At 34.8% G+C, this 11589-nt stretch overlaps 1 protein-coding gene across 1 annotated transcript; it reads left to right on the forward strand.

Moving 5' to 3' along the window:
- Window positions 1–314: 314 nt before the first annotated feature.
- On the forward strand, window positions 315–11588 carry pcolce2a (procollagen C-endopeptidase enhancer 2a). The gene is made up of 9 exons (XM_065269374.2): window positions 315–526; window positions 836–944; window positions 1583–1838; window positions 2629–2753; window positions 3547–3683; window positions 4277–4443; window positions 4779–4862; window positions 6720–6887; window positions 8851–11588. The coding sequence occupies exons 1-9, from the start codon at window positions 459–461 to the stop codon at window positions 8979–8981; spliced, it is 1245 nt and encodes a 414-aa protein (XP_065125446.1). The 5' UTR covers window positions 315–458; the 3' UTR covers window positions 8982–11588.
- The last annotated feature ends 1 nt before the right edge of the window (window position 11589 follows it).

Genomic DNA, 11589 nt, shown 5'->3' on the forward strand with positions numbered 1-11589 from the left:
TAGGGTAAAATTAATGTTTTTTATATACGGTATATAAAAACATCACTATAGTATTAAATAAATATGTTTAAGTTTGGTAAATATAATGCGTGTAATGTACAACAAGTGTAAAAAATGTCAAATCTAAAAAAAATTCTAAATAAAATAAAAAGTCTAAATAAAATAAAAGTCTTACAATACAGTTAAGAATGTTACGTCACATTAAACAAAAAACACATTTAAACGCAATACAAAGTTGTATCGCATTTGTACAATAACTAGAAGAGAACAACAGGCGCAAAAAACTTTCTATTTTTTGTACTTTGGAGGAAATCTGTTCCCTTTCCGCTCCTGCAGAACAATCAGCACATTCACGAGCAGGATTCAGTCAGGAGTTTAATATCTCTAGAGATTTACCTTCTGTTTACCTTCTTTAACTTCTCTCTGAATGTCACATTTGTTCACACGCGCCTCATACAATGAGGATTATAATCTGGATTTTTGCGGCCGCTATGTTCAACATTGTTTCTGCGCAACGACAACGAAGGTATGAGAAACTTACTAAATACTTATAGTGGGCTATATCAATATTCGCCTTCTCAGTAGCCTGGATAATAAAAACTATATAGCTTTTAAGAAGTAGTGATGAATAGATTACAACGTTGATGATTTGCAATAGCCTACTGTAACAGTTGGTAACATTTTCTATTAAATTAATTTCACTTTATATTACTGTTTATTTTAAACTTATTAATGCATGTGATGTAATTTATTTGCCATATTTAAAACCATAAAAGCACTGTAATGTAAATCTTTTCGATGACTTGTGTCCCCTGCTGTGCTCTTATTATTGTAGACCAGTGTTTTCATGTGGCGGGAACTTTACAGGAGACACGGGATTGATTGGGAGTCAGGGCTACCCTGCCGTCTACCCACCCAACAACAAATGTGTGTGGAGAATTACAGTAAGGCACAGATGTGTGGGAGATATCATAATGCATGCCTTTTTTGTAAAAGAAAATATTTCCCACTTTGAATCCTTCCAAATATAGGTTTAATATGAAATTAAAATTAAGAAAAAATAGTTTATTTCTGCAATTCATGTGTACTAGCAGCACAAAGGCCATGGGTTTGATTCCCAGGAAACCATATACTGATAAGAAATATAGATTGACTTCACTACAATCGCTTTTGGATAATTTAAATGATACTTATTATCTCACTCTTCTGATAACACAGGCTAGTTGGTTGCTTAATGGCCCACGTCCCAGCTCTAGTAAGTCCCTTTTTTAATTTAAGTCTGCCAGGCAATCTTAATTCTGTTAGTTTTAAAAAGTAATAGCACATCTCTCATTAACAAACTACAAAATCATTTATCTCCAAATCTCAAATGGAAGTGTGCGAAGAGTTAAGCACTTTAAGCAAACACCGCTAATGAATTAGAAATGTCTTTAATATCCAGTTGTGACCTCTTTCATGCTCGGAGACAATTATTATTCCACTCTCGTTAATAGTTCCTCAGATTGTTGGCAGATATCTCTTCATGCTCAGTGTGTATTTCATGCTAATAAGAATTTAATTCTTTACTCATTTCAATCCCTAGGTCCCTCAGGGGAGGGTGGTCTCCCTCCTGTTTCGAGTCCTGGATCTTGAGAGTGATAATCTTTGCAGATACGATTATGTAGATATATATGACGGACACATCAATGGCCAGCGTCTTGGCCGATTCTGTGGAACTGCTAGACCCGGAGCGCTGGTCACCAATGGAAACAAGATGCAAGTGGTCATGGTGTCGGACGCCAACACAGCTGGGAGTGGTTTTGTAGCTGTATACTCAGCAATTCGCCCAAATGAAAGAGGTAACTACCAATTCATTTCTGTCTCAATATAGAAAGTGGCCCTTCCCTGTGTTATTTACAGTAAGTTAAGTTCAACTGTGATCGGTTTGCCCATCGAGTCATTCAAATCCCTTCTTCATCTTATTAAAAGTTTGAATAAAAATTAAAATAGGGTTTGGAGTCTGTTGACTTTATTTAAAAAATGATCATAAAATCCATTAAAACCATCAATGTTATTTCAAAAAGAAGATGAGAAACATAAGTACTAACACTTTCAGGCGAAAATGATAGTGGATGGACAAATGGGTTGAGAAGAGTCCACTTCAAGCATTTAGGACCCTGTTACACTTGACATTTTTACTTATTACAATAATTACCTTTATTTAAATACAGACAGGCTATGGACCACAGTAGGGCTGAATAACAACTAATCGCAACTAATCGTTTGCAGAATAAAAGTTTTTGTTTACATCATATATGTGTGTGTATTGTGTATAATTATGTATACATATATACACACACACACACATGCATGTATACATTTAAGAAATATTTACATGTGTATATACATTTTTATATTTATATATAATTTATATTATACATAAATATGAATACTTTATATATATAATATTTTTTCTTAAAATTTTACATACATGTGTGTGTATATTTATACACATAATTATTACTGGTATACACAATACACACACATATATGATGTTAACAAAAAATTTTATTCTGCAAACGATTAGCTGTTATGCATCCCTAGACCACAGTAATAAATCAAATAAATATGTGTATGTGTCCATGACAGGTGACCGGTATTGTGGGGGTCTTTTGGACAAACCCAATGGGACAATAAAGACCCCTAACTGGCCAGATAGGGACTATCCTCCAGGAGTAACATGTTTCTGGCATATTATTGCCCCTCAGGAACAAGTGAGTTTTTGAGAGACAATTTTATATTTATTGTTTTAAAAAATATTTATGTTTATAATTACAAGTTTCATGTGACAGCACCATATGACATAAGTGACATCATCTAAACATTATATTCATCTTTTAAGAAATTAAAAAGCTTAATTTTGTTAATTGGAAATTGACTGAATTGTAAAAAGTGGGGGGCCCAGTGGTAAGGGAAGGGTTGAAGAAAAAAGCAAAAAATAATTTCAGAGACAGAGCCATTTTTATTACTTTTTAATGAAAGATTATGAAGACGCATACGTTTATGCATTCGGCAGACAAATTTATCAAAAGAAACATTTTAATCAAACCACAATGCTTTACCAATTGAGCTACAGGAACTTTGGAACAATGTGCACTGAATAACAATAGTTCACAATAAGTCAAAGAATATGAATAAAGCAAAAAGGGTGATTTCTGATTTTATGTTGATTTTAACATGATAGAGAACTAAATGTGAATAAAACAAGACGGCTTGTTTTGTATGATAAAATGGCTGGATTATTATTAACCCATGCTAGATAAATATTGAACAGAACACATGCTGGGTTAAAAATTATCCAATGTTGGGTTGTTGTTATGCAACCATGGGTTATAATAACCCAGCAGTTGCAAGCAACCCAACATTGTGTCAATTTCAACGCAGTATGTGTTGTGTCCGATATTTTCCCAGCATGGGTTGAAAATAACCTAGCAATTTTTAAAGTGTGGCATGTTTTTAACAAATCACAAATCAATTGCTCAAACTGTTATGATTTTAATCTCTCAGATCATTGAGTTGAAGTTTGAGAAGTTTGATGTGGAGAGAGACAGCTACTGCCGCTATGACCATGTGGCCGTGTTTAATGGGGGAGAAATGAATGAGTCACAGAAGATCGGCAAGTTCTGCGGAGACAGCCCACCCATGTAAGACCCTCAGTTTATCATCATGCTCTGCTACACCATTTACCACCTGCTCGTGGTGCTTGTTATGCATATGAAATTCAGTTTTAAGTCTCGTAATTTAATTGTGAGATGAGGAGCAACAAAGTTTGATTTCACTTATTGATTTTACATAGATTTCTATCTTTGACATACAGTTTTAAGGTTATTTTTTTACAGAATATTCTTTCTGCTCTTTTATACATTATGTTTGATAATTTTATGTAGAAAACAGTATATAACTGGGTCACTTATATTCTAATACAGAAGCTTAAGTGTGTAATTTAATAACATGGCAGTTTTTATTTTCATGTACTAAACACTTACTTTAAAATTAAACAGACTGTATGTCTACATGATGAGAACAATTATATATTTAAGGGAAAGTTTACCCCAAAATAAAAATCCTGTCATCATTTACTCATCCTCATATTGCTTTAAACATGTGTGAGTTTTTTCATTCTGTTAAACACAAAGAAGATATTTAGATAAATGATGGTAACCCACACAGTAAACGATACCCATTGACTTACATAGTATTTCGTTTCTTCTTATTTTTGTTTCCACTTGTTCTTTAGCCCAATTTATTCTGATGGCAATCATCTCCTTGTCGTGTTTATATCTGATCTGAGTCTGACTGCGGATGGATTCATTGGTCATTACCAGTGTAAACTGAGGAGTCTGAGCACAGCCAGTTCCCCTCTTACTCCCGCGCGCACAACCCCACCCACCACACGACCCATAGGTGAGTCCACAAGCCTCAAACCAGAAGGGTTCATTACACAAGAAAAATGCAAGTAGCAGTGTTAAACTGCTGTATATTGTGGGAATAACCATATTTAGGTAATGACATTGGAATGTATTGAAGATTTATTATGTTTGCTTCATATGGAACGCATTAGGCTGGTGAAAAGGGATGACTAATGCAGTCCCATTCTGTAGCTAAAGTGCTTAAACAGAAATAAGTGTATGTGATTTGTGGTTGGTTTTATCCTGTATTGTAGTGCATTTTTATAAGGCTGTTCTTTTACCGGTCATCACCTTATACGTGCATTAAAATCAATCTTTGTTTCCTAAAAGCTCTTACATATTCGGAAGATCTTTGCAAGCAGAAATGCAAAAGGACTGGAACAATTGAAAGTCATTACTGCTCTAGTAACTTCGGTAAGTGGATGTTGTTTTGATTTGAATTTGTTTTTGCTTTCTGCAAAGCCAGATAACATCAGGAATTCAAAGAACGAAAAGTTTTTGGATATTTCTGCTTTGGAATTTAGCACACGGCACATTCGGGCTATTACAAAAGCATTAAACAAATTACTTGTTTAGTCTAGCAATTAAGTCGCAGAAGTCGCATTGTGAGTTTTTGCTTTTGACAATAAAAATGATAGAAATAATGTATAACTTTTTTTAAGTTGTTAGTATACCTAGAAATGAAAAGTCTCTTATAATTTAATTAAATTCATGCAATCTCAGATGTACATTCTTTAGCCCAAATTCACTTTATTTCCACTTATTACACGGCTCTCTGGAATGCTTGATTCTGATTGGTCAGTTGAGACATTTGCAGGTTCGTTCTTTTCAAATAATAACCGCTCCAAAATAATAACGCATAGCCGGTACTACTTGCACGAGTAAAATCGCTCCGCGCCAATAAAGATCAATAAAGATTACTGTCTGTTTGGCGCCATTTTGTGACAAACACTCGACAACCACGACAAGACACAGAGAGCTTACTGAGACTGAACTTGACAAAATAGAGCATGACAGCTACGAAGCCAACACACAAAAAAAAATACAAAATGGGCATTAAAACTTCTCAAAGACTGGCTAAAAGAGAAAAAATGGAGACAAGTATGAAGCAGAGGATCTTAATAAGGTATTACGATCATTTTATGCATCTGTGCAAAGTTTCGCGGAAGGATAAAAATGTTAATCTAAAACAAATATGCCAATAAAATGTTTCAAATTCATATTCATGTCCAGTTTTTTTTCTTATGTGGCAAGTAGCCGTGTAATAAGCGGGATAATGTAGAGGCAGCCGGTAGTTATTGGGAAATAAGCCCCTTCAGTGTGATACAAGACCCTCCGCTTCGCGTCGGGTCCTGATCACACTGTCGGGGCTTATTTCCCAATAACTACCGGCTGCCTCTACATTATCCCTTACATATAGATCACCAAAATATAAACAGCATCATTAAAGTTATGGTGTGGGGGAGAAAACGGTTAAAAAAATTTAAGTGAAACTAAAACCAACACTGTAAAAAATTTGCTGTAATTATGCAGCTGGTTGCCAGTAACTTACTGTAGTAGATAAATACATGTTTATTTAACTTTGAACAAACTGTTGCCAGTAAATAACATAAATGTAAAATCTACGGTGTTACTGGCAACTACTGGCACATCGCTAACTTTAAATCTTATTGGTTCTTGCGTGTCTCATGACTAGTCATGCTTTTTTATGTTTTGGGATCTTTAGGAAACAGATATTTTGTAAAATAAATTGTGTTCAGCTACTGTGCACCTGGGATGGCGTGAATTATAAGAGGGATGGCGTGAATTTTTGGGTGAACTATTTCTTTAATATTCATGTTTTGTGGAAGAATAAATGCACCATCAGCAGTAATGTTAACCAATATTTAATTGGCAGTTGCTTTAGGCTGCTATTCTGTATAATGTTTAACCAATCATTTGCATATGCACATACATATTAAAGCATATTCATCAACATTTTGTGATGTGGAAGTCAACAACAAACCTACAGTAATGATGCACTTTTCTGGTTTTAAAAGTTAACCAAACCTCTCAGTCACGGTCTCAGTTTTAATAATAATGCTTTTAGATAGAAAATGTGTTCGGGCCGATACCGAGACTCAGCTCTTTTTATTTAATTGCAGTGAGAGTAAAAATGCTGATGGCAGTAAAAATGACATGCCTTATACATTACCATGCAAACACATTTCATGCATTTGTTTAAAGAAAAAAAAAAAACATTATTCTGTGAATGAGTTTGTTTTTTCACAGTGATTACTGCCACTCTTATCTCAGCGGCCATGAGGAACCAGAGCATCCTCGCCACTTTCTCCATCATGCATCTTTATAAGGAAGGAAGTTTAGCCATCCAGCAGGCCGGGAAAACCATGAGCACCAAAGTCACAGTACTTTGTAAAAAATGCCCTCTGGTCAGAAGAGGCAAGTGTCTTTATATTAACCTTGATCTAGATTCTCCAACAAAAACTCATTAAACCCACTGTTAGCACCTGGTGAGTAAAGCAGATGTTTATAATTGATTTAGGTGGACTGTGGGAGTGGGGCATGGTTTGGCATCATTTGAGATATATTCAGTAAGGATATGCCATTCTCAGCGTCACGGTGTGTAACTTAATGCTTAGGAGAGGGTTTTTATGGTTTTCTTCCAGTCACGGACAGCTAAAATAATAATTTACTGTAACCACATGGATGGTATGTGACTTCAGTGTGCCATGCTTTCTCCTCAGATCACTTAATGTAGAAACGTTTCCTTGGAAAATCTGAAAAGTAGCTTGATTTGGAGGTTCAATGTGCCAAAGAAGAATTCGAAATGTGCAGGAGGAATAATTTGGGGGTTCAGAAAAACAGCAATTTGCAATTAAATGTTTTTGTTTGAATAACAAAAAGCAAGCGAGTGCATCACCATTTTTGTCAACCATTTTGAATATATGTTTCAAAAACAGAATAATTTAATAAATTAATTAAATTAAGGGCTTATGAGAAGTTCAGATACAAAACCCTCTAAGTGCATCTGACATGTTTTCTTGTAAATAAGCATTTTTATAAGGCTCTTACTGCATGTTTAGGTTCAGTAATTTCACTTAAATAGCAATGAAAAGGTTATTAGTCAGTAATTGAAATTGTCACAAATTTAGTCATTTCTTTGGTATTTAAAAAATGTGACTGTATTTTACTGCAAAAACATCCACTTGTTTGGACAAGACATTTGCAAAATCACTAAAGATGCGACTAGAAAAATTGCAAATAATAAAAGTCGGAATGTAAAAATGAAGAAAGTGAACTACATATAAGGGGTCGGTGTGATCCATGTGACTGCCACAATCGGGTTGTATTTAGGTCCAAGTATTCAATAGGGACACAATTTTGAATGTAATCCAATTAATCTTCAGTGCACTTAGAGGACTTTGCTGAAAAATTGAAAAAGTATTTAGCGGATTCTGCCAAACAAACCAGTATTTCTTAATAGACTGAAGCAAAGGTATTTGATGAACATGTATATATGCTCAAACTGAATATAATTATAGCAAAGGCTGACACAAGTTGGTGCAACGCTACAACACAAACATTTGTACGTTTTTGTACGATTTGCCTTGACTTCTGTGATGTTGGGGTTAGGTAGGGGTTAGGTTTGGTTGTTGTTTTTTTCCATGAGACTCGTACGATTTTGCACGATTAACTTCGAATGAATTTATATGAATTAGCCAACTCGTAAAATATGTACGAATTCTCATGAGATCAGGCTGGTTGGTTTGCATGCAACTAACCTAGTATCACGAAATTACGTACGTATAGTCACGTAAATTTGTGAGTCTTAAGCGTGACACTGACACGGTTTTCCGCCTTTTTGCGTGAACATGTAACACATTTCTGTTTACGTGTCACTGTTACGTATTTGTTACTTAACTGTTTTGTCCTATTTTTTTAAACCATTGTTGCTTTGGTTTAGGGTTAGATTAACATAAAATAACATCCTTACTCAAACCCAACCATAACCCTAATGCCAGGTGACAATGGTTTAAAAATAATTCATGAAAAAAGGTAAACCAATACTTAAAATTGAAATCCTAACGGAAACACCAAATCTAACCCTAAACCAAAGCATCAATGGTTTGAAAATAGGACAAAACAGTTAAGTAACAAATACGTGACAGTGACACGTAAACGGAAATGTGTGACATGTTCACACAAAAAGGCGAAAAACCGTGTCAGTGTCACGCTTAAGACTCACAAATTTACGTGACTATAGGTATATAATTTCGTGAGACTGGGTTGATGCAACATGTATGGATAATAATGGCTTTTAAAGATGTTTGCTTTTTGATTTCTTTTCCTGTACTTTTTTAACATCTAACAGCTTGACCAGCTTTTCCGTATTTGTTTTCAGGTCTGAACTACATTGTCATGGGACAGACAGATGATCAGGGACATGGTGTCATTGCCCCCAATAACTTTGTGATGGCTTTCAAAACCAAGAAGCAAAGAGATCTGGGAGTGCTGAAGAATATACACTGCTGATGTGAACAGGTCATCTCCGGCCCCTAAGGTTTTCTGTGTCTGCCAAAAACTATTTCGATTGCCACTTTGGCATGCTGCAGTTAACAGTGATTTATGGTGCTTTTAAAAAGATGTCTTACTGATGTGTTACTACCATACTTTTATCTAGATAATTGACCTCAAACATGCTTTATTGTTTATGAATACTATCTTTATGGATGGTTGGGAAGTTTAAACTTTCAACAGCATATTACATTAACACAACAGTTAATGTTTCAGGATTTGAGTCTGATCTTTTGACATTTCTAAAGCACTTTTTTGAAGTCTTTAGCCCATTAAAAAAAATCTATATTTCTATTTGAGATAAAGCTTGAACTCCTGACCTTGGCATGTCTTCATAAATACTGCTGTAGATAATGTATTGTATTGGCCGAATGTTCCATGGGGTTTGATATTGTACATCTTTAGTATTCAATCAGTATAGAAACAACACTACCTTTTTAGGGTCTTGTGTTTTTTCTTGGAAAAATATTGTTTGTTATATTTGGGTTTTGGAGAAAGACTACATTTAAAAAACTTTAGAGGATTTTAAATATATATGATTACAGTACATATAACCAGTGATGCCCTCAGATTTGGCCATTGAACAAGAAGCTTTTTTCTGTTGTTGCAGAGAATAGAAGGAACAGTGTGTATAAATGCAGGCATTAACTCTGTCATTTGCAGTAGCTGGGTGGTGGTGACATTTACGTAGCAGGAGATGTGGACATGTTGGCCTTTGAATCTGACATTTAACTAATATAACTAGTGTCGTGATGAGTGAACTAAGATAGAAGATGACAAAATGAAACGTTGTTAATGTGAAGTGCCGAGTAACATTTGTAATATGGTAACCAAGGTCACTAGAGAAAGTTCCTGGCCCTTTTACCTTATGCAGAATCTTTTTTAAATGTAAAATATATTAAAATTTAGCGATTTTAGACAATATTTAATAAAAGCTTACAGAAATATGCTTTGGTCAAGCTTATGCACTTATATGGAGTTAAAGGAACAGTATGTAGGATTTTGGCCAAAACTAGTATTGCAATCACAAAACTTGTGGCTAAAACTGGTACTGCAATCACACAACTGGTGGCCAAAAGACAAAATGACAACATCAGTTGAGGGCTGCAACTCCACTTTTTAAATGACGATATCCTGGCCAGACCACTGTTGTTAGTGATATAAGTATTTGAAATGAAAATGATTTCTAAATGTCTAGTGACATATCAGGGCCATTTTATGATTAATTGCTATAAATTTCTTACATACTGTTCCTTTAATCATAGCTGCTGTTGCTATAAAGTACTGGCGAAAACATTGCCAAAAAGATAAAAGCATGCATATTTAAATGTGCCATTCAATAAAAACTGTATTTATCTAGGCATAGATGAATAATAAGAGCTCTGTACATGGTTACGACATATTGTGAGCCTTTAAATGCGTTTGTTTCCTCATTTTTATTAAAACCTTGTGCAAGCAAAAGACTGCAGGAAAATCTCAAAATAACACAGACTGCTACGTCGCAGTCGAGATGTGCGCCCCAACATTAAATTAAACATTAAAATAATTACAAAGTTGTTAAAATGCTAAAAACAAAGTTGTGACTGCTGAGTATGCGCTATATGCTAGTTCAGTGTTTCTCAATCCTGGTCCTCGAGGACCCCCTTCCAGAATGTTTTTAGATTAACACACCTGATTTAAATCATTAGCTTGTTAGGGAGACATTCTAGAAGGAGGCTGATGAGTTGGTTCAGGTGTTTAAAATAAGGAGACATCTAAAACTTTCTGGGAGGGGGTGCTCGAGGACCAGGGTTGAGAAACTTTGTGCTAGTTAATGATATGTAATATTAGACCATTTTTTTCTGGTATGTAAATGGACATGTAAAACCGTTTCTGGATCATTTTTGGACTTAATAAAGTCACATACCTTCTGTGTAGATATCAGAGAACAATTTAACATATTGTATCAATGCATTCTTTGGCACCTTTAAGATCCGGTACTGCAGTATTACAGTGCCTAAAGTAATGCAGTATGAGACAGATTATAAAGTGGATAGACACCAATATACACTGTGCCCACAGAGACAAATCCTGGGAACTAAATGTTCTTTTGGATAAAACTGAGTGCAGCTGTACAGAATTGGATGGTTCGGTTATCACAAAGGAAAGCTCACAAAAACATTATGAGAATCTACAGTATCTGGGCAAATAAACAGGGGGCCAAACAGAAAAGTGTTTTTCATAAATGCATTTCTAACGACTGTTAAATAATGTGGGTGATGATTAAATTATTATTTCTGTGTATTTGGAAAGCGGAACTGACTTGGAAAGAGTAAGATTTTGGCATTTCCCTTGTTTTGGGCACACATTTTACTGTGTAATATCCTCTGCAGTATCAGATGCTCTCTGGATAAACATTGTTTAGACTGAAATCTAAATCTATAAAAGAATATTCATGATCTGTTTGACTGTAAGCCAAAGCAGATCACCGGATGCATCTAAACCTGATTAAAGAATAAGATTTAATTGGCTTTAAAGGGATAGTTCACCCAAAAATTAAAATTAATAATTTACTCACTTTCATGTT

Source organism: Paramisgurnus dabryanus, chromosome 6, assembly GCF_030506205.2.
Source record: "Paramisgurnus dabryanus chromosome 6, PD_genome_1.1, whole genome shotgun sequence".
NCBI lineage: Eukaryota > Metazoa > Chordata > Actinopteri > Cypriniformes > Cobitidae > Paramisgurnus > Paramisgurnus dabryanus.

Bases quoted from the DNA above. Each gene is read 5' to 3' on its own strand.
- pcolce2a (XM_065269374.2), top strand. From the start codon at position 459: ATGAGGATTATAATCTGGATTTTTGCGGCCGCTATGTTCAACATTGTT. The intron at 3,684-4,276 runs GTAAGACCCTCA...CTTGTTCTTTAG, and splicing joins TGCGGAGACAGCCCACCCAT to CCCAATTTATTCTGATGGCA. The intron at 6,888-8,850 runs GCAAGTGTCTTT...ATTTGTTTTCAG, and splicing joins ATGCCCTCTGGTCAGAAGAG to GTCTGAACTACATTGTCATG.